This window comes from Thunnus maccoyii, chromosome 15 (assembly GCF_910596095.1).
Source record: "Thunnus maccoyii chromosome 15, fThuMac1.1, whole genome shotgun sequence".
Classification (NCBI taxonomy): Eukaryota; Metazoa; Chordata; class Actinopteri; order Scombriformes; family Scombridae; genus Thunnus; species Thunnus maccoyii.
In genome coordinates this window covers 5,663,532-5,686,479 of record NC_056547.1, presented here as the reverse complement: position 1 = coordinate 5,686,479, position 22,948 = coordinate 5,663,532, and the positions used below count along the sequence as shown (strand labels likewise).

The 22,948-nt window shown below is 40.4% G+C and overlaps 1 protein-coding gene across 2 annotated transcripts in view; it reads left to right on the top strand.

Moving 5' to 3' along the window:
• LOC121913310 (CCR4-NOT transcription complex subunit 3-like) overlaps positions 1-20,672 on the top strand; it is a 39,122-nt gene extending 18,450 nt beyond the window's left edge. The window contains exons 7-19 of one of the 2 annotated variants that reach the window (XM_042435991.1): positions 408-503; positions 4,881-5,003; positions 6,216-6,306; positions 7,121-7,254; positions 8,151-8,207; positions 8,662-9,691; positions 10,337-10,442; positions 10,679-10,826; positions 12,629-12,725; positions 13,077-13,275; positions 15,560-15,692; positions 16,092-16,217; positions 16,606-20,672. In XM_042435991.1, the coding sequence (XP_042291925.1) occupies positions 408-503; positions 4,881-5,003; positions 6,216-6,306; positions 7,121-7,254; positions 8,151-8,207; positions 8,662-9,691; positions 10,337-10,442; positions 10,679-10,826; positions 12,629-12,725; positions 13,077-13,275; positions 15,560-15,692; positions 16,092-16,217; positions 16,606-16,704 (2,439 nt within the window). In that variant the 3' untranslated portion in view covers positions 16,705-20,672. Of the gene's footprint in view, positions 1-407; positions 504-4,874; positions 5,004-6,215; positions 6,307-7,120; positions 7,255-8,150; positions 8,208-8,661; positions 9,692-10,336; positions 10,443-10,678; positions 10,827-12,628; positions 12,726-13,076; positions 13,276-15,559; positions 15,693-16,091; positions 16,218-16,605 lie in introns of both variants that reach the window. The other variant, XM_042435990.1, reaches the window with a different exon arrangement.
• The last annotated feature ends 2,276 nt before the right edge of the window (positions 20,673-22,948 follow it).

The window sequence follows — 22,948 nt, the reverse complement described above, 5'->3', positions numbered from 1 at the left end:
TCCACAACGCGAAGATATTCTGTTTCCTGTCATAGACGACGAGAAAATATTCACATTCGAGAAGCTGGAACCAGAGAATTTTTACATTTCTTCTTTTTAAAAAAATGACTCAAAACAATTAACCGATTATCAAAATCTCCAAAACATATTGATTGATTTAAACACCAGACTAAAAATCTTTATTTTGTCGCCCGTTTGACATCTGTAACCACACCCAGCAGTGATTTCAGCGTGTCCTGGAGTACACCTCTACATCACCGCGGCCAGCCGAGACGTTAAACCACTAGAGGGCAGCAAAAACAAGATTTTCGGGGGGGGGGGTTAAGTTAACACTAATAACCAGCTGAATCATTTTAACATCACAGGTGGATAATAACTTTCTTTTTTTACTTCCTGTCTTCCTCCAGAATACGATAGACACCTTGAACATGCAGGTGGACCAGTTCGAGAGCGAAGTGGAGTCTCTGTCGGTCCAGACGAGAAAAAAGAAAGGAGACAAGGAGGTCAGTGTGCTCAGTCGTCTCTGAATCATTCATTATTTTTCCCTCTCTCTAGTTTCTTCCTCCTGGTTATTTTTCTTTCTTTATAAGCTGACACAGACCGGTCGGTCAGCCTCGCAGCCCCCCCCCCCCTCCCCCTCCCTCTCTCAGGTCAGGTAGTGTGTCCTCCATTCATCATCTGTCTCTGCTCTGATAAGGACAACCTTGCTGACCACTTCTCTTTTTATTTCTCTCTCACTCACTCACTTTCCCCTTTTAAGTCCTCTCCAGCGGCTTCATTTATAAAAAAAATGCTCTTCAGCGTTACCCTTGACGACACAGCGCAGTAAACACAGAAGTAAAGAACAAGCAGATCTTGAGTCGTACAGTGTTCGTATCTCATACACACAAGAAAAAAAATGACGTCATAGGAAAATATGTGCAGCTGACTCAGTTTCTCTGTAATTGGCTCGTATTTGTTCTGAGCATACAATATGTGCAAAGGACTTTTTATTTTTTTGTTTGTGTGTTGTTGTTGTTTTTTTATAAATGAGACCCAGAGGGATTTATTTTTGTTTGTGCAGTCGGCCAAACGCGTAGGACTGAAATATATCAGTGGATATCTTCTGAATATCTTCTAGGAGATGTAGAGCTGGTATCAGTTTCTTGACCTTCAGATTTCATACAGACTTCAAAATGATATGTATGATCCTGCGTCAGTCAACCCAAACCAATTAAGTGTCCTGATTGATTGCCGGTTAATGCTGAAATATACAGTATGTACAGTATATGAATGAACATCAACATCATACAGGCATGAAGAGAAGAGGTTGCTGCACACCTCTAACATCTCAACTCTTGACTACATGCTGCCCTGTGCACCAAACAAATGAATTTAATGAATTTAAAGGATAAGTCTGGTGATTTTCTATAGTTTTTATAGTATAGAGCAGGTTTCTATCAGGCGACGGCTGGCAGATATGATGCAAAGCGAGGATGATTCATAAGTGTCTGAACTGCTCACTACAAAGTGAACTACTGAGTGTCTGTTATTATATTTGGAATAATGAATTAGGCAGTGATGTCAGACTTTCTTTTTTTTTTCCAAGGTTGAAAACTTTTCAGTTTTTTCTTCTGCTTCATTTGCATTTCGAGAAAAGCAGCAACGTTATTATCCAAGGATTTTGGCAGACAGTGATGTTGGAATATGTGCAGCAGACACAGAATCATGTTTCAGGCTTTAACTACGTTATACAAAGAGAAATCTCCATCATATGAATGTTTCTTCTCACCAATATGCACCTAAAATAACATTAAACGTGACAAACTGAGCAGAATCCTCTTGATCTACATTAAAACAGGACCTACATTAAAGGTTTTGTCTTCTCGTGGTCCGCTATCTGTCCGGCGTTCATACGCAGCACTGACTCTGAACACAGCGGCTCGGATTGAGCCACACAACGCGCCTCCAGCCAATCAGCAGCAGCGCTCGTGCACAGGACAAGAGCAGCCGTCTGTGTGTAGGACATGACAGTCTCCCGTCTCCAGCACCAGTTGAACGGTGGGAGGACTGGTGAACTGGGGGGGGGGGGGGGGGAGAGAGAGAGAGAGAGGCCGTGTCTAATTCACACAGAAAGTGCTTTCTCACCAAACAGCTTCCATTTTATTTTACGCTTTGAATCTGTTTCTATCGCGTTCAGTGAAGTGTAATCTGAGCAGGAAGCTGTTTAAATCACACAAATAGTTTGCTATATATGTGTCTCGAACAGGAAATCATACATAATCTTCAACTAATAGATTAGTGGCGGGAGGGGAGGGGCGTCAGATGTAACGATGCACAGCGAGCTCAGCGGCCACACATTTCTCCGTTCTCTTCTTCGCGTCTTCAGGTTATGCTAACTCATTGTTGCTAACTTTTGAGCTAACCTCCTTCACTTGTCCAGCACTCGGGGAAACAACAGACGTGACTTTTTAGCATTTATTAACTGACACACTGTAGTCTGTCCTGTACATTTACTGCCAGACTGACAACTCACCACTAACCTTTTCCTCTACTCCGCTCGCATCCACCGTCTTTTTCCCGCCCGCTAGGTAAACATACTACGCAATGTCCTATTCCTAAACGGAGCTACAATACCAATAGTTTCCCCGGCAACGACACAGAGGTTGTCAACGGGGGTGTTTTGAATAATAATCTGTAATTTGTTAGTCTGTCCCTCCCGCTGCAGGAAATGATAGATTAATCTTTTCTCCTTATGAGAGGAACACGGAGATTATTCGACCAATGACAATTTAGTCGGACGAGAGCATATCGACCAGGAGACTACAGCCCTAGTGTTGAACTTATTAACAGTATCAGTGAATCAATAAATACAAACACTGTTGATTTCTTCCAGTGGAGGCAACATGTTAACTGTTTTAGTTCAGTAAATATCTGTCGTCAGTCAGCTCGGTGAAGGTGTGAAAGTTTGTCCGGCCGTTGTCCTCTCAGCTTCCCGAGGAGCTGCAGCAGCAGCAGAAGAGAGTGTGGACGGACTGTTGTTCTCACATCAGACACAAAAAAAAAAAAAAACAACATTTTTTCCAGTCTTGATAATGTGTGAGAGGAACAGAAGTGACTCTACAGCTGACGCATCGCTCTGGATTCCACCATATTTCTCTTTTGGTCGTTGCCATGGCAATGCGAGTCCATGAATTCGGGGAGCAGAGCTTGTCCGAGGAGCACAAAGGGAAGTTTAGTTCAAATATCAACAATCTTTCTCTCAGAATGACTGACTCTACCTTTAAATAATAAGGTAGAGCTTTCAAATAATAATACATACAGACACACATGTACATACCAGTTCAGAAAGTTCAGTTCCAGTGAATGAAATTGAAATAAAAACACTGAATGATCTTTTAAATGCAGGTTCAAAGGCTTTTGATCACAGTGGGAAACGGCTGTTTTGCACATCAACATATTTTATAAATGAAGGGGGGGGTCATGGGAGGGTTTTTCCCGCCCTGAGAGGGGTTTTAACCGACATCATGCTTTTTATTTATTTACTCCCTTTGACGTGTGTTTACTTTAAAACACCATTAGTCGCTTGTACGCGGTCAGAATCGCTGGCTGAACGGTTCGCTCGCTCAGTCAGGATGAAAAAGCTTGTAACTATGATCATAAACCTGAAACCAGTGAGAAATAAAGCTCAAGTTTGTTTCCTAAAAGCTTTATTTTGGTTTTTGACCTAAAGGATTTTTAAAATGTGTCACGTAAGGGTTTAAAAAATGTTTTCTTTTATACTCAACGCTGGACACAGATCATCAGGTCGAGGGTTTATATTTAGCCTGTGGAGCCTCAGTACAGAAATATCTTAATGTTCCCGACATGTGCTGATGCAGCATTAATATGTATTACGATGAAACACATTAATATGTTCCACTCTGATGCCTCCACTAATGCACAACATATGTCTAAAGTGTCCTGCCAGTGTTTTTTTTTTTAACAGCTGTGGTGTTTTTTTAATCACGTCAATTCAGCCGAAGATTTACACGTGTGCTCCTTTTCTATTCTCATGTCTGCATCCGGAATAGATGCACACGTTTGATCTGATTTACAAGTTTTGTTTCCCTGGAAAAACTTTCGGATATGAAGTCAATTATGTGCATAAAGAAAAAAAAAAAAAAGAACAGAGCATCACATTAAAGTGGCCGAGAACACGTATGAATCAACCGTAGAGGAGTCGAAGAATTAAATATTGAAATGACAAGCGATCCTGTGAACGTGCTGTATGATGCATTAAGCCAGAAAGTGCACATGTAGCAGCAGCAGCACAGTGCTATACCTTTTATATACTTCTGTATCTTATGTTTTTTTTTTGTTTTACTATTTAAAATTTTAACATGCTTTTACTTCATTTTGTTAAACTGTTCTGCTTGTTTTCACTCTGAAATGCTTTTTTCTGCTTCTTGTTATTTCAATAAATAATTGAGTTAAATCGGATTATTCGTGTTTTGCGTCGGAATACGTCAAAGTGGAGCCGCAGCATGTTAGATTACCTTTTTAATACCATATATTACAGTTTAAAAAGTGTTTTTATACCTTGATTTTATTCTTGTCTGTGTATAAAAGCTAACTCAAGGATGTCAAAAGCCTCCACTGAGCCTCCATGAGAGTCTGAGTGATAAAGTGTGAAATTCATACAAATAAAACAGATTTAACAGGTTGTTTTCATGTATTTGTGGTTCAGGAGGAAACGTCTTCATATCAGAGGTTTTAGACACAATATTCAAGATATTAAAACACAGGATAACAGCTTTTAAAGTCTGACTTTGGGACTCTTCTGTTCTCTGTCTATCCCCTCCCGTCCCCCCCCCACCCCCCCCCCCCCCCCCCACTGCATGCTGCTCCCACAGAAACAGGACCGGATCGAGGAGTTAAAGAAGTTCATCGAGAAGCATCGATACCACATCCGGATGCTGGAGACCATACTGAGGATGCTGGACAACGACTCAGTGCAGGTGGACGCCATCAGGAAGATCAAGGTTTGTTTATGTCTTGAGAAGATAAAGCCTCGGTGGACTTTTCTGACATTTACTTATTATTTCTGCATCATATAGTGCTTTACATGATGAAAAAGCACATGAGAACAGGAATAAAAATAAAAACAAGACTAAAAGATGTTAATGTAACAATAAAATACACTGAATTTGAGAAAAGTAAAGCAACATTAAAGCAGTCAGGAGCCCAAATGAACATATGATTCATTCCTCCTGTTCACACTGACCATTAGATCCCTTCATAATGCACTTACAATATAAGTGATGGGGGACAAAATCCTCCACAGTCCTCCTTCTGCGGCCAAAAATGCATTTAAAAGTTTTTTTTTTGAAGCTAATATGAAGCTTCAGCGTCCAAATTTGTTAAATCAAGTCAATATCTTTCAAAGTTACAGTCTTTTTAAAGCCAAATTCCCTCTTTTTGTTACGATCCGCTGCAGCTGATTGTCTGTGGAGACACAAAAAACACAGAATTTCTTACTAAAAAGACTGTAAATGTGGAAGATATCCACTTTATTTGACTAACTTATTATCTTCAGATGAACTTTTAAATACATTTTTGCACAGAAGGAGGACTGTGGATTTTGTCCCCCATCACTTACATCATAAGTGCATGATGAAGTGATCTTCTAATGGTCAGTATGAACAGGAGGAATGATTACAGCAAGGAAAACATGCCTCACTATTGTTGTCAGACAGACTTTTGAACATATCCTTTTTAAAAAGGCAGCATAAAGGACAATAAATATGAAGTGCAGCTTTAAGAGATAATTAACAGCCGTGGCAGACAGATGTGTCTCTAGTCTGGAATCTTCAAGTTACATCTTCCAGATGTGAGCAGTATAGAAGCACTTTTACTACTTCAGGAACCACAAATAGACCAGAACAGCTGACCCGAGAGCTCCGGAGGTTTCAGACTGTATGAAACCTTATTTGATAAAAATTCAGATGCAGATATGAAACCATGAAGGAAAGAAAAAGGAGCAAGATAAGCAACAAAGCTCCCCAGAATCTATACATCTTATCCACTAGTCCACCATGACGCATTTCTTTACATTAAATGTCTTTTTCTTATTGCAAATGCTCACTTTTTGTGTTGTTTTGCACATGTTTATATCTCTTTTATCTCGTGCAGATTTACAGTATGAATTAACGCGCCTGTTATCCGTCTCTTTCATGTGTTCTGTCATTACAAAGGATGATGTGGAGTACTATCTAGACTCCTCACAGGATCCGGACTTCGAGGAGAATGAGTTCCTATACGACGACCTGGATCTGGAGGACATCCGTAAGTAAAGGACGAACTGTGGTTAATGGGAGACTCTGCATGTCGGCAGCTCCGAGCGTCAGTTTAATCCTTTTATCGTGTTGTCAAGAAGTTCAGCCATCGTTTAAACATCCAGCTTTCTTTGGACAAATCACTCGACAAATCAGATCGAAGCACATCTTTGTTGATCCTCAAGAAACTCGTACATTTTAAATTCTATAGAAAGAAACGTACCGGTTATATTTTGTGCTGAATATCAGCGGATTTACTCCGATCCTGATCCATGAACTACGGAGTCGACTTGTCCTTGAAGAAGATGGTCTTGACTTCATGAGCGTCGGTGTCTCCTGAGTAGGGCTGCAACTATTTTTCCGATTCATTGATTAGTTGTTTGGTTTATAAAACATCAGAAACTGGTGAAAAATGACGATCGCTGTTTCCCAAAGCCGAAGATGACGTCCTCAAATGTCTCGTTTTGACGCATCTTGTTAAAGACTAAATAAACCAGAAATATTCATATTTAAGAAGCTGGAACAAGAGAATATTTGACTTGTTTTTCATGACAAATAACTCAACAACTATTTGATTATTAAAACAGTTGAACAGATTAAATAGATCAGAGAACCGACCACCCATTGCAACTCTTCTCCTGAGTTTTCCAGAGAATTAAACCCATCAGACGAGCAGATAAGTTAGTACCATAAAGCTCCTAAAAAAGAAAAACAAGTGTGTTGATGTTGTTTTTTCCACACAGCTGTTGACCATACTCACCGCCGCCTCTGAACTCTTCTTCTCTCTCTTCTCTGCATCTCTCTCTGTGTGTGTCTCCCTGCAGCTCAGACACTGGTCGCCACCTCGCCACCAGGACACTCGCACTTGGAGGACGAAATCTTCCAACACTCCAGCAGCACACCCACCTCCACCACCTCATCCTCACCCATCCCCCCCTCACCTGCCACTTGCACTACGGTAAGAAAACTTTCACTTAAAACTAGTTTCATCACGTGCAAATCGACCATTCTTGCACTTTGGAATATCAGAACGTGGTAATAAGTTTCGTTTGTGGTCATAAAATGCAATGCAATTTATACGTTTTGCAAATATTTGATGCTCCAAATTTGAGTTTAGCAAGATTTTCATGCAATTACAAGGAATTAAAAAGAATAATAAAGTCATGTGGACCAAGTTTAAGTTGATACTTTCTACATTTTGTCACCTGTGATCTAAAAAAGTGAAAATCTCTATTACAAATCAATAAAGAAACTTTTCTTCAGCCATTTCCACCAAAAACACCCTCCAGGCTTTTATCTCTTCATTGACTAATGGTTGTAACGACGTCTGAACATTCATCCCATTGTTACGCTCACTTTTAAGTCAAGTCAGGTCAATATTTTAAGATATAAATGTGCAATAATTGCCTTTGTATCTGCTATCGTAGCGCCCTGCCTTCTGCTCTTATTGTCATTATATCATCTGTTCTTCCTCTCCGCCCACACGCAGTACGGTAGTGAGAGTAGTTATTATAGTTCTGATGCGTCTGAATAGGAGGCGTGGCGTCGATCGGCGCTACTGACGATGAAGTCATACTTTGACATGAAAGGAAATGTAAAGGAAGGCTTGTGAGATGATTCCAGTAAGATATGTGAAGTTCAGTTGGTGTAGTTTTACACATTTCACTTTTCTACAACTGAGAACTGGTCGACACACCCTTCAAATACTGGTGAAAGTTAGGTTTCAGTTCTTAAATTTGTTGAGGATTTGCACCAGAAACCTCTCTAGTCACAAGCTCTTTTAAAACATTTTTAACTCTACAGTGGTTCTTCTTTAGATTGAGGCTTACAAGTGTTGCTCTAAATGTTTTTCAGGAGAACTCAGAAGATGACAAGAAGAGGGGACGTTCAACAGACAGTGAAGTTAGTCAGGTGAGTCAAAGGACACAGAAAGCACGTCTGCAGTCACAAGGAAGACAGAAAACTGCAGTTAATGCTGCATTTAATCATGACAACAACCCTGTAACAAAGCGCTGAAATTAAGTTGATTTTTGGATGCATTAACGGACAAAATCTGATCATTTATAGCCTCTAAACTATGAGATTTTGTTGCTTTTTTTCTCTTTTATATCAATGTAAATTAAATAATTTGGAGTTTTGAACTGTTGGTCGAACAAAACCAGCAATTTGAAGACTTCACTTGGCTTCTGTGAAATGTGTCTGATGTTTTAGAGACTAAACAACCAAACAGTCAAACAAAGATAATCCAGACAGAAGCCAAAACCATATTAATACTGTTTATTATCCTGAATATATCATCAGTATTAACTCTTCTACTTCCATCAATGAAGCTCCTCTTTCTCACGTTTTCTTATTTTCCTTCCAGTCACCTGTGAAGAACGGCAACCCCTCTTCCTCTCTATCCTCTTCCTCCTCCTCCTCTTCCTCCTCCTCCTCCTCCTCCTCCTCCTCCTCTTCCTCCGTCTCGGGACTGACCTCTTCCTCATTGGTCTCTATGGCGACCATCGCCGGTGGTGGAAGCTGCGGCTCCGGGGGCAACAGTCATCTAGGCAGCTTGGGGGGTCTCCTCTCCAACACTTCGGCCGGCAGCTACAGCAACGCGACCCAGCAGCAGCCGCACCCGTCAGCGCAGCAGCAGCAGCAGCAGCAGCAGCAGCAGCAGCAGCAGGCCAAAAACTCAGTTAGCTCCTCCTCCTCTTCCTCCTCTTCCTCCTCCTCAGCTCCTATCACCAACCCCAGCAGCTCGACCAACAGTCACCCCGTCTCCTCGGCCTCCTCTCCCCCCAACGCCAGCACACAGGGGCTCTTCACTTCAAACTCCCAGCCTCAGGCTCCGTCGGGGCCCACGCCCACTTCCAACAGCCTGGGCCTCAGCTTGGGCCTCTCCCTGGGGAAAAGCGCCATGTCCAGCTCCATCACCACCAGCCCGATGTCCGGAGGCCTCGGTTTGTCCCTGAGCACCATGGCGGGCCTCCTGTCCGGCTCCACTCCGGCGCCCTACGCTCAGGCGGCGGCTTCAGGCGCGGTGGGCTCCAGTCTACTGGGCTCTCTGGGAGGCGTCAGCACCACGACGACCAACAGCGCGGTGGGGTCCATCGGCAGCGGGAGCATCACAGTCGGCGGGCCGACGTCAACCACGGGAGGTCTTCTGGGCCCGGCACCGGGGATGACCGGTGTCGGCTCTGGGATTCTGGGTTTGGGCTCCGGTCAGTCAGGGGTGCAGGGGTCTTCCTTGGTAGCGCCGAGCCCGGTAGGAGGTTTAGCGCCGGGAAGCGGCGTAGGAATCATCGGGAGCAACGGAGGCAGCTCGGGATCAGCAGGGAGCGGAGTGCTGGGAGGAAACTCGTCGCTCTCGGTCAGGCCGCCGAGCCGACAGAAGCAGAACGGTAGCACTAGTGAGTATCTGAGGTCTGCAAGGGCTGCAGCGACCAGAGAGTCCTTAAAGTTAGTTTAAAGTTAGATTAAAATACTAAAAAGGAAACTCTGAGAAGGATCGTTGCTCCTCCAGAACCTTCATATAGTTCTGCTTTAGACATTTCAGGCACAAAATGTGATTGATTAGCTGATCAGAAAGTGATTAACAGAGCAATAACACACAAGGATGTTCTTCAAATGCGAGTTATCTAATCCAAACCCTTATTGGAGTCAAATTCATCCTTTGACACAATCATTACACTGTCACACAGCTTTAGATACAGACGAACGCTGTCGCTTTGAATCATTATTTCTAAAGTAAAACTACAGTCGTCAGTTCAGTTTATTGAAAAATCCTTTTTAGGTTTGTTTTTTTTTATTTAGAGCAAACAAAATATAAGAGTTTAAAGCGTGTCCATGTCCTTTAATGTCTTTGTTTACATCTAAGGTGCAAAAAAACACCAAAAAAGCTTCATTATAGTTTGCAGCTCATGTAGTTTTTCATTAAATCTTAAATGTGGATGTTTTAAACCTCCACATTGTTCTTATTTCACTGATCTTTCCAGTATTTGTAACTTACGTGGTTGCTGCTTCTTCTTCTTCTCTTTCTCTCCGTAACATCACAGGTTACAGCGCTGTGGTAGCAGACAGCACAACAGACTCCGCCCTCAACAGTGCCAGCCAATCACAAAGCAGCCAACCCTCGTCTTTGACCTCGACAGCCAATCAGCCGTGAGTATGACGGAGCAGACTGAAGTTATATATCAGAGTTGAATTGATTAGTAGAGTTTCACCTCTTTCACCTGCTAATTTTAGTGTTTTACCTCCTTTTTAATAGTTAATTTTTTGATAGAAATGGTAACAAATAAACATTTTTTTAACTTAATGTTGTTCATTAACACCCAAACTTCTTACCTCATGGTTTATATCTTGTTCCTCCCTCTCACCTTCTGTCTCTCCCTCCCCAGTAAGGACACTGGTCCCAGTTTACTGGGCTCTATGAGTTTGTCGTCCAGCTCTCCGTCGCCAGCTTCCTACAGCGAAGCCAAAACGGTGAGCGGCGGCAGCCTGCTGAACGGGCCGCTTTCCTACTCACAGTCCTCCGACAGCATCAAGGTGAGACCAGCCGCAAGATTGATCGATCGATTGATTTGATTGATTTGATTAAAAAGCAGAATCATTGACACTCCAACATGGTCAAATAATCAACTGGTTATCTTTACTTTGCTCCTAAACTTGTGTAGTTTGAAAGGTATTCTGGGACATGTAGGAAGGAAGGATACATATAAAACTGAGGATTTCTTTCCTTTAAGTTGCACCAGAAACTGTTTGTGAGGTTTTTTCTCTGCTTTTTTTTTCCATCTGTGGATTTGGGATTTTATAGACAGGATATGATGGTTGGAAGTTAAAAAAAAAAGAATCTCCACAGACTATTAATTTGCAGTGAAAATTGCCTTTTCTTCAACTGTGGTTTATTAATTCTGCCAACAAGTGAAATCCAAAGGGAGGATTATTATTCTCTCATTACGACTCTTTTATTATTTGAAGTTCAAGAAAAAATATTTCAGGCGCCGCTAACAGATTCTGACAAAAGAGAATAAATGAATAACAGAATAATTCAACAGCAACAGTCACCCTGAGGTGAACTCTCTGAGGAAACTTCATCAGCGTAAATTTCTCTCTTCACAGCTGTAAAACAGTTAATGTTCACTGAAACCGTGTAAAGTAACACATCTGTTACCATCTTCTACTGGATTTACCAGTCGCATTTTCAAGTATTGAGACGCTTCCAGTCCTCACACACTGTATTGTGTTATAGATTTAATTCAAATGGGTTATATTAAGGTTTATTTCTACACAGTTGTAATTGTGGGATCCTGCTCTATATGAACAGGTGTGTGTGCTTTTACTAAATCATCTCCAATAAATTCAGTTTGCCGCAGGTGCACTTTAATCCACTTTTAGAGAAAATGAAAGCAAACAGGAAGCACCTGTTGCCATAGTGAAGCGTCTGAATATGTATGTTAATTTAGAGATGTGTTCTTTTCCATTATTGGTTATTGTTAGTAGAATTAATGACCAAAAATAGACAATTTAATCCATTTGAATTAAATCTTTAACACAATTAAATGTGCAGCAAGTGAAGGAGTTTGAATGTTTTTAAGATTTACAAGTTGATGCTGCTTTCTGACATCTTGAGGAGAAAATAGATCATAACAGTAAATCTTATCTCAGATATTGAATAATCAATATTATTTCTGTTTATTTATAATGAAAACGTCCTTTTATAGTTTTGTTTTCAAGAAGATGACGGTCTACTAAGGTTGTTTATAGCAGCTCTGATGGATTATTTTTTGTATTTCAAAACTTTTTATTCTCTTTGAGAGAATTTTGCAGTTTAGACATTCAGGTAGACATGGCCAAAAGTATGCGGACACCTTAACATTACACCTGTATGATTGTTGAACATGTTATTCCAAAACTATGGGCATACATCTGCTGTTGGGGAGGCTTTCCTTCATATTTTGGTGATGATGAAACAGGAAAAAGCGTTCCTCATGAAGCTGGAAGTACATGATTGTCTAAAATATTATTGTATTCTGTAATATTTACCATCCTAAGGTGTCTAAACTATGAAAAACAGGAGTGTCCACATATTTTTGTCCACATAGCGTACTTCATTTGTTCTTTTTTGCTTCTGAAATCGCTCCTCAGCTGCCCGATATTACGTCAAAAGCGTGTTTGGGGAAGGGCACGGGAGCAAACAAAACAGCCCCAAAAACCAGAAGTGATTTCCATGACAACATTATCACTGGTGCGGGAACTACGAGTTCCTCCGTAGGGGCAGGAACGATAACTGTGCGCACACGTCCAGTAGAATCTGTTTTCCCATGAGTCCCCTTGTCTGTCCTCATCAGCCCCAGGAGCCTCTGAGCAGCCTGAAGTCCATGGCCGAGCGAGCAGCACTCAGCTCAGGGATGGAGGGAGACGTGCCCTCCCTGCACCTCACCCCAGGTAACACACACACACACACACACACACACACACACACACACATATATACCTTAATAAAAGGAGATAGAGGGTTGCCACAGAGCAGAAATAGAAAAGCTGTAGTTTAATGGAACAAAATGTCATCTCACCTCCCACTCTCAGCCTCCTCTGAACAAAACTTGATGATGATATTATCATCCCTGACTCAACTTCTCCCTCTTTGTCTCTCTGTCTTCAAATCCCGAATCCCTCCCTCCTCCCTCCATCCTCCCCTCCGTTTCCTTCACCCCTTTCAAATCTCCTCCGCACACTTTAACGCTCCCTCCTGTCTCTCTGTCTCTCTCTGTCTCTCTCTCTCTCCCGCCCCCCCAGACATCTTCCCCAGTACTACGGCCCCGTCGGGCCCCCCGTCAGCACCTCAGCCCTCGCTGTCAGAGGTCAGCATCCCCCCGTCGTTGGGGGTCTGCCCGCTGGGGCCGGTTCCCCTGTCCAAAGACCAGCTCTACCAACAGGCCATGGAGGAGGCGGTGTGGACGCACATGCCCCACCCGTCCGACTCCGAGAGGATCAGGTGAAGTGACGCGTGATGATTCGCCGTCCTGCAGCAGTCGGCAGAGTCGGAGACAACAGTGTTTATACTTTATTTACGACAGTCATTAATGATTCTCAACTCAAAATTACTTGTCACAAGTTAAAGTACTGTACTTAAGTAAACGTATAAAAGTATTATCAACAACATTATTATATCATAAAAAGTTTTTTTTAAATATATTTATTTATTATCCAAAAGTATCAAAAGTAAAAGTACTAATAATGCAAAATGACCCTTTTTACAGGATTATATTCTTATATATTTACTATTATTGAATTATTTTTATTGATGCATTAAAATATAACCAACTGCTTATTATACTGTTAGTTAATTTATTATAGTGCCTCACATTTGATAAACTAATGATCTATTTTGTATTTAAATTTAATTATATTTATATTTATTTTATAATATTTCTCTCAGACATGATGTGGAGTTTAAGTATAAAGTGGCAGAAAATGGAAATACTTAAATATGAAAACCTCAAACATCAAATAAGATCAATTAAGATCTTTATTGTCATTATATTTGAACATAGATTTGGCTTCTCAAAGCAGCAACAGGTCATAGTGACCCGATATACACAGTGAATAATGTAATATATAAAATGACTAAATTATGTCAATGAACTTTCCACCACTGTTTGACTGACTAAGGCTCATTATTGTAGATTTTTATTTCGACTTAATCAGTTTTTTTTGAAATTTTATTTAAAAAAATGGATGAAAACTTGATGAAAGCAGATTTTACAAACAGCAATTTGCAGCTTTAACTCTGTAACTTTTTGAGGATGTGGTGCATAATCAGCAGATTCTTTGTGTTTTCACACATTCACTCTCACACACACTCTCACACACACATACACACACACACACACACACACACTCACTCACCAGCCACAATTAGAGAAGAGAGAATAGTGTTGCTGTATCTACAATACAGTCAACCCACACAGGTACAATTGACATTTAAATCCAAACACTCAAACCCTCTTTGTCCCACAGTACCTGTTGTACTCCATCACACACACACACACACACACAAACACACACACACACACACACACACACACACACACACACACACACACACACACACACACACACCCTGCAGTGATTTTTTTCTTCTATGTTTAAAACAAGATACAGATGTCAGCAGAGAAAGAAAAAAAAAAGAGTGACAGGAAAATTCCACCTGTTCCTTTAATAACTATAATTCACTTTTCACTGATTTCAGCCACATAACTTCTACTTTGTTTGATTTGAATCAGCTGACGTGTGTTTACATGAGGAGGATGTTGGTCGGACGCTGTAACTCAGCAGCAGTGTTATCAGTCTAACACGTTATGTTAGTGTGATATTATTGTGTTTTTGATTCACACTGTTCAACCACAAGAACTTCACATCAAGTTTACTGACGACTGGAGCTGCAACAATTAGTCGATCAATGAATCACCGACTATTTTGACAATCAATTCATCATTTTGAGTAATTTTTTTAAAGAAAAAATACCAAAATTCTCTGGTTGCAGCGTCTTAAATGTGAATATTTTCTGGTTTCTTTAGTCTCCTATGACAGTAAACATGAATATATTTTGGGTTATTGATTGTTGTTTGGGACAAACAAGACATTCGAGGTTAATGATTAGGTTTTAGTAATTTTCTAACATTTTATAAACCAAACAACTGATCACTTATTCAAGAAAATAAATTAATTGTAGCCCCACAAAGCTGAAAGTACATGATTGTCTAAAATATAATTGTATTCTGTAAGATTTACTATCCTAAGATGTCCAAAACTATGAATAACAGGAGCGTCCACATACTTTTGGCCACATATTGTACTTCATTTGTTCTTTTTTTTTTTGCCATTTGCCTCTGAAATCGCTCCTCAGCTGCTTGATATTACGTCATGTTTGGGGAAGAGCACGGGAGCAAACAAACAGCTCCCAAAAACATGAAACCAGAAGTGATTTCCATGACAACATGACATCATAATGACAACGATCATTAATTGTAGCTCTACTGTCAACATTAGCGTGTCGGATTAGTGAGTGAATTTCTAAAATACTCGATAATACAGCTACTTTCCAGCTAACACAGAACATTCATGTCTGACATTATCAATGTAAAACAACATTTTCCCATCATCACCCAATCATATTTTGATATTTTTGATTGATGAAGCTCAAATTGACACTCAAATCTGTTAAATATTTGCCCTCCTTGTCCCGCTAACGCACCTTTGCGTCCGTATATTTACAGGCAGTACCTGATGAGGAACCCGTGCCCCACCCTGCCTTTCCACCACCAGGTGCCACCGCCCCACTCCGACACTGTAGAGTTTTACCAGAGGCTTTCCACAGAAACTCTCTTCTTCATCTTTTACTACCTGGAGGTAAGCTGCTGGGATTACGATGTCTAAATCCTAACTCGTTTTTTCCCCCTCATTCTGCAGATAACGGGCTTAAACGTAGATAAATGTCATGTCGTATCTAAATGTTACGATCTGCAACAACACGGTTTGCTGAAAGCTGAAAGTGACAGTTAATGTCAAGGTTTAGTTTCTTAGTTTTTTCTTAGTTTGATTAAAAAGTAGAATTATGGGACATGTAGGAAGTCAGTTTGATGGAAGATATTAAATGTTATATATAAAACTGAGGATTTCTTTAAGTCTGAACTACAACCAAAACATTTGTGTGTCCACCATCAACGTCTTTTATCTCGTCCTTGTTTCTCCGCCGTCCGCTATCCTCTTCCTTCTTCTTCTCTTCTCTCGCTCGTCTCCTCTCTGCAGGGCACTAAGGCCCAGTATCTGGCAGCCAAAGCCCTGAAGAAACAGTCATGGAGGTTCCACACGAAATACATGATGTGGTTTCAGAGGCACGAAGAACCCAAGACCATCACCGATGAGTTTGAGCAGGTCAGCGTCACAGAATTAAAGACTTTTACTCATTTGAGTGTTTTTCTCCTGGCGTCTATTAGTTTCCATTCATTTCTTTACAACATGAAAATATATTAGAAGACTCTTTAAACTTGCTTGAACATCATGTTTTCAAATCCTTTTGAATGTGCGCTGATTTTAAAATGCAACGATAATGTAACAAAGCTTCAAAAATGATGCTCATACTTTATGGAAATGAGTGGAAACTGTCCTAAACCAGTTTTTTGGGCCCCAATCTGAGTCACGGAGTCAGATCTGATGCTTATATTTACGTATCTGGCACATTGAAATAACTTTGACACGCATCTTTCTTAAGCTACTTCATCCAAATACTGAAGGTCCTGGTTTGCATCTCCTTCCTTTTCAGGGAACGTACATTTACTTTGACTATGAGAAATGGGGCCAGAGGAAGAAGGAAGGTTTCACGTTCGAGTACCGGTACCTAGAGGACCGAGACCTCCAGTGACTGCAGCGAGAAAAAAAACACAGACCCGACAGACAAACGGACGGCTGAGGAAGTGAGAGAGGGACGGACGGACGGAGAACAAGCGAACCAAGAAGGGTGGTCCACCTGTTGACATTCCTGGATTTGACCTCAGCACGTTTTGGGGGGGGAAAAGGAGACGTTCGGAGCCGGAAGTGGGGGGTGGGGGTGATGGGGGGGGTGAACCATGCCTCATCATCCTCACCCCCCCCCCGGCAGTAATAACTCCTCCCACCCTTTCCTCCCCTCCTCCTTCCTCCTCCTCCATCATCAGGCCTTTTTTTTTCCCATCTGCATCAAAGCTATTCTCTTTTTCCTGAACTGGAACTCCCTTTAAATCAGAAAGACTTTGTTTGTTTGTTTGTTTTTTTGGCAAAAAGATTACACATAATATCCAGACTATCATGTACTTTTTTTTCCCCCATTGTGTTATTATGTTATGTTGGCTTTAAAAACATTTTTTCTTATACTAGCCCCTTTAAAAAACCAAAGATAATTGGTTATCAAACAGTACAGGCTTTGCCCCCCTTCCCCACCCCCCCACCCCCCTTCTAAACTAACCGCGTGGAAGTGTATTTAAAACCTAACGAGTGCAGAAGCTACAACCTTAAATCTGGTCGGCATCAGTGCTACAGCATCTCCTAAAACAGCTTGTGCGTGTGGAGCAGCAGGGCAGGAAGCAGGTTGAAAATGTGAACTTTTGTTAAGCAAATCTAGCGAGAAGCAACGATAAAGAAGATCTGGTCAGAGGAGATGTGAACTGATTTGTTTTTTTTTTTATACTCAGCCGGTTAATGTGAACCCGAAGTAGCTAAACGACATTGTTCTCCTGCCCTGACGCCGCTACAACAAAAGCTTCAGCGCCTCCACACTGGACGAGCCTTAGACACCGACCCTTCATCCAGTCAAAAAAAAACTGCCTCCTGTAAATGCAAGTAGCTCTGCCTTGATCTAACATGACTGCCATAGACTGCTGTGCAGCTCCAAAAAAAAAAAAAAACCCATCCGTCTGTCCACCAGGGTGGAAAACAAACACACACCAGCCAAAAATGTGGGTAAATGTTGGTTGTGGGTGGCAGCGTCGCCTCCGCCACAGGCCTCTTTTGCACTTAACTATCTTTTAGAGGTCCTGTTGTATTCTTGTGAAGTGGTAAAAGTGGCTGGTTCATATTTTTTTTTTTTTTTAAGAATCTACCAGCCAGTTGAGGTCTAAAAATATCTTGTTTCCTGCCTTGCCTACTTCCATCCAGCCAAGGTGGAGGAGTGTGACAACACAAGCGAGTGAGGTGTTTGTAGTAACCGTCTTTTACCTTGTGGGCAGTGTTATGTCACAGCTTGGATATAAAAAACAAAAAAAAACAGGAGTGGGATTAGGGTTCTTTAAAAAAAAAAAAGATAAAATATTTCAGAATTTAATCTAAAATTCTGGGGTTCAGTTCACCCAAATGACAAAAAACCCACCGTTTCTCACTTACTTCTAGTCGTATCCAGTCATATATATATATAGTTTTTATTTGCTTGTGTTTTGAGATATTTCTAAGATTTCCATTGAAATACATCAGAGTGAGTGGAATTTCTTTCACGGTGCTCATAGTGTTGAAAAGCGACGTCTCTTAACACAAACGGTGTCCTCGTTACCCTGGAAACGCCACAGACCTCACTATTTAACGCTTTCATCTGGACTGTTCTCTACAACAGGAAGTAGTCCTCATGAAAACTACTGACAGAAACGTCTGTTGATCATCCAGGAAAAAAAAAAAAAGTAATTTTTCAAAACTTGAGCACAAACTGAAAACAGAAATTTCAGACGTCCGGCGAAGCTTCTAACGCACCGACTGCCAGCAAACTACTAACATAACGTGCGTGGACAGATTTTCTATCCAACTGTCCGTAAATGTTTGAAGTTTAGGGTGAAACAGTCTGAATAAGCTGCTGACTCAACAACATGCTGATGGTGATATTTACCGCTACACTAATTTACTCTGCTTCAGTGTTGAGGAGGAGGATTATTCTTCTGCGTAGTGTTAGATCTTTTTTTTAAGTTGCTTCACTTCCATTAACACATCTTTTTAAAGGATAAGTTCACATTTTTTTTAAAGTTTATCTCAATACTCACATGCCTTTGTGTGTGTGTGTGTGTTGCTGTAATCAGAGGTGATATTAAAGTGATTCAAATATAAAAGATGGGGAACAAAATCCACATTTTACCTACAAATCAAGAAGCTTCCAAAGATACAGTGTTTTATTTTGAAATTCACTCTTTTTAAATTGAATTTGATTCTATAATGACTGTAACTTTGGAAGATATACACCTGATTTGACAAATCAAGACTGTTGAAGCCGCAATTTAGGTTGAACAAATGATTGTAGACGTCGCCCCTCCCCCATGACTTAGAAACTTAGATTTCTTCAGAGCCAGTATAAACAGGAGGAACCGTTTCAGTTGTACATTATGTGCAGGTGAGCTGAACTTATCATGATGGTTATTTATCTCAAAACCTGCACAAATAAACCAAAACTTGCAGCATAATTAGACACAACCAGGAGTAAATGTGTTTCTGTAATTTGGGTGAACTGCTCCTTTAACAGCTCCAGCAGTGATCAGTGTGAGCGTTGTGGATGTTGGATCCTACCAGCAGCTGGATGGACTGTTGGTTAGTCTCCCACCAGCCTTCCTCTCTCTCTCCCTCCCTCCCTCCCTCCCCCTCTCCCTCTTCCTCCTCCTCCTCCTCCTCCTCCTCCTCCTCCTCCTCCTCTCTGTGCCGAACAGCACAAACACCAGCACTGCTGCCCACATCTCCTCTGTCCTCCAGCTCTCTGCTCCATGTTTACACGCCGAAGGGTTCGACCGAGCCGACTGGACCCACAATAAACACACACATGTTGTCCAGTTCTCACCTTCAACAAGTCGTGGTTTTAGCTTCTTTTTGTTTTCTCTTCTCTACACCCTGAAGTCAGCTGCCGACACACAGCAGCTCCGTTTGTCTTCTTCTGTTATTTTTTTTTTATAACCCAAATATCTTTCTCTCTCTCGCTGACTCTCTTCCTCTCTCAGCCGGCCAGCTCTCCTCCTCTCCCTCCCTCCCTCCCTCCCTCTCCTCCTCTCTTCATGCCAGGTAGATATTTCCTTTATTTCTCAGGAAGTATTTGATAGATCATTTTATGAGGAAATGTATCCGCCAGCAGCTCCCGTCTCCACAGCACAACAACAACAACCTAAATAATCCTTTTCCTGACAGATTTGCACCAAAATTTTAATTTTTAAACTTCATTTGGGAACGATCTCAACTAGCGTCCCCCCCCCTCCCCGCCCCCCTCCCCCTCCCCCTCTCCCGCCGCTCCTCTTTATTCCACAGTGGCCCTTTTCATTTCACGAAAGGCTTTTTTTAAAAAACAAATATTATCCTCCAATGTTTGGAGCAGCACCTGGAAGAGAGACCATCTTTATATTTTGTATTTGTTGAATTAATTTTGGTAGATTGTTTTTTTTTTCTTTTTCAGATATGGGGAAAGCATTTTAAACTCAGAGGAGAATGAGGACCCCTGTGCTTTTTAAAGATCAGTCAACAGGAGTGTGGGGTGTTTTTATAGCCAAACAGACAGACAGACAACTCTACACCTATTCACTTGACTGACAGTCCTGCTTTTAACCTTTTTTGTTTACTTCTTCTTTTTTTTTTTTTTTTTGTTTTGACAAGCAGAAGGGGTGAGAGGTCAATCCGAGAGCCGAAATGTGAAACTCTCTCTGCCCCTTGACAAAAAGTGTTGTATAGACTCTCATTCTTCACACCTCTACTTTGTTTGTTTTTTTTTTTGTTTGTTGTTGTTGTCGTCAGGACAGCGTGGAATAATGACACTTGCAAAGTGGCGCTGAAAAAGTAAATAATGACATAACCATGAATAAAGGATTGTAAAATATTAATAAAAGAATTACTTTTCAGAAAACTGTACTCGTGTCGTGGTTTGTGAAGAGTCCTGTGAAGAGTTTCGTCGCAGTTTTAATCCAGTTTAACAAGATGCTAATAAAGTACAAGTTCCTAGATAGACAGCTGGGAAAAGTCTGACTTACTGCGTATTTGTGTACTCAGAGTGATGATATATGAACTATTACAAGTTACAAAAAGCCGCCAAAGTTTAATTTGTAACTGACAGCATGTAGTTTAGGCAGCATTTTAGGCTGAAACTAACAATTATTTTCATTACAGATTCATCCGTTGATTATTTTCTCAATTAATAAATTAGTTGTTTGGTCCAGAAAATGGTGAAAAATGTTGATCACTGTTTCCCGAAGCCCAAGATGACGTCCTCAAATGTCGTCTTTTGTTCCGACCAGCATTCAACAACCCAAAGATATTCAGTTTACTGTCACAGAGGACTAAAAAAAACAGAAATAACCCTAACCCTATAATATACAGAAATTAACCCTAACCCTATAATATACAGAAAATAACCCTAGTCCTATAATATACAGAAATTAACCCTAGTCCTATAATATACAGAAAATAACCCTAGTCCTATAATATACAGAAATTAACCCTAGTCCTATAATATACAGAAAATAACCCTAACCCTATAATATACAGAAAATAACCCTAACTCTATAATATACAGAAATTAACCCTAGTCCTATAATATACAGAAATTAACCCTAACCCTATAATATACAGAAAATAACCCTAGTCCTATAATATACAGTAAATAACCCTAACCCTATAATATACAGAAAATAACCCTAACCCTATACTATACAGAAAATAACCCTAACCCTATAATATACAGAAAATAACCCTAGTCCTATAATATACAGAAAATAACCCTAGTCCTATAATATACAGAAATTAACCCTAACCCTATAATATACAGAAAATAACCCTAGTCCTATAATATAGGGTTAGGCCCTATACTAACCCTAAAGAAGCTGGAATCAGAGAATTTGGGATTTTTTTCTTTAAAAAAAAAGAATCAAAATAATCTATCTATTATCTAAATAGCAAGGAACTAATTGATTAATCAACTAATCATTGCAGCTCTAGATAATTTTGGTTTATTCATAGCAGGAGATGGTGAGTTTTTCTTTAATATATCAATAACCAGATTTGATTTTAATTCCTTTAGCTACTCTATAAATTCAATCTCTTCAAAACAAATATTTAAAAGTACATCAGAGGGAAAGTTTTTGCTTCAGTTCACCATCACTTTAGTAGGAAGTCTGCAAGAAGTGTTACAGTTCTGGCTTAAAGGAGACTCATTGTGATAGAAAATAGACTTCCTACAATTCATCAGCATCACAGAGAGGAGACTCAATGATCCCGACTACATGATGGTCCTCTAGTGGCCAACGGGGGGCAGTTAATAGGATGGCCAGTGAATGAATTATGCTTTCTTGGTCTATTCTGTACACAAAACATCTATTTCCTGTCTGTCTGTCCAGGAAAAGGGATCCCTCCTCTGTTGCTCTTCCTGAGGTTTCTTCCATTTTTTCCTGTTAAAGGTTTTTTTGGAGAGTTCTTCCTCATTGGAATCGAGGGTCTAAGGATAGAGTATGTTGTGTGTTAAAGCCCCTTGTGGCAAATTTGTGATTTGTATGTATACTGTATATAAAAAGTAACTTCACAGCTAAAATGACACAACCATGCTGACTCATTTTAATAAAGCAAACCACCAGACCAGTGATTTTTGCAGCTGCCAGTCCATTAACTTTGAACTGTGTGAACTGAACACTGCTCCCACAGGTTTCAGTTTACTTCAGTAAACTATGAAAAATAACTTGATTTGTTAGAGAAATGGTGCATTCAAGAATGTTTCATAATCTGGTAATTGGTAGTTGCCAAAAAAGCATTTCACAATGAAGTATGTTGCTTTAAATATGATAAAAGACAATCAATAAAAAGACAAAGGAGAATGTAAATTTGGTCGTTTCTTGTGATGTAAGAATAACCCTGTGCACAACTGTATTATCACAACATAACTTAGTAAAATAAAGGTGGTGAGTTCACTGTCATGAATATATCTCAAGCAGATTTCAAGTCTCTGCAATTAGGTTTTCATACAGAAATGAACTGGAAGCAATCTGAGATCACAAAGCCACTAATCACACTGCCAAGTTAAATAAAGTCTGTAGTATTGATGATAACATTTTTATCAAATGAATGACTTAATACTGATATCACTACTTATCAGCTCTACATACTGTGTATAATGTGCATTGTGGCATTGTGTGCATTAG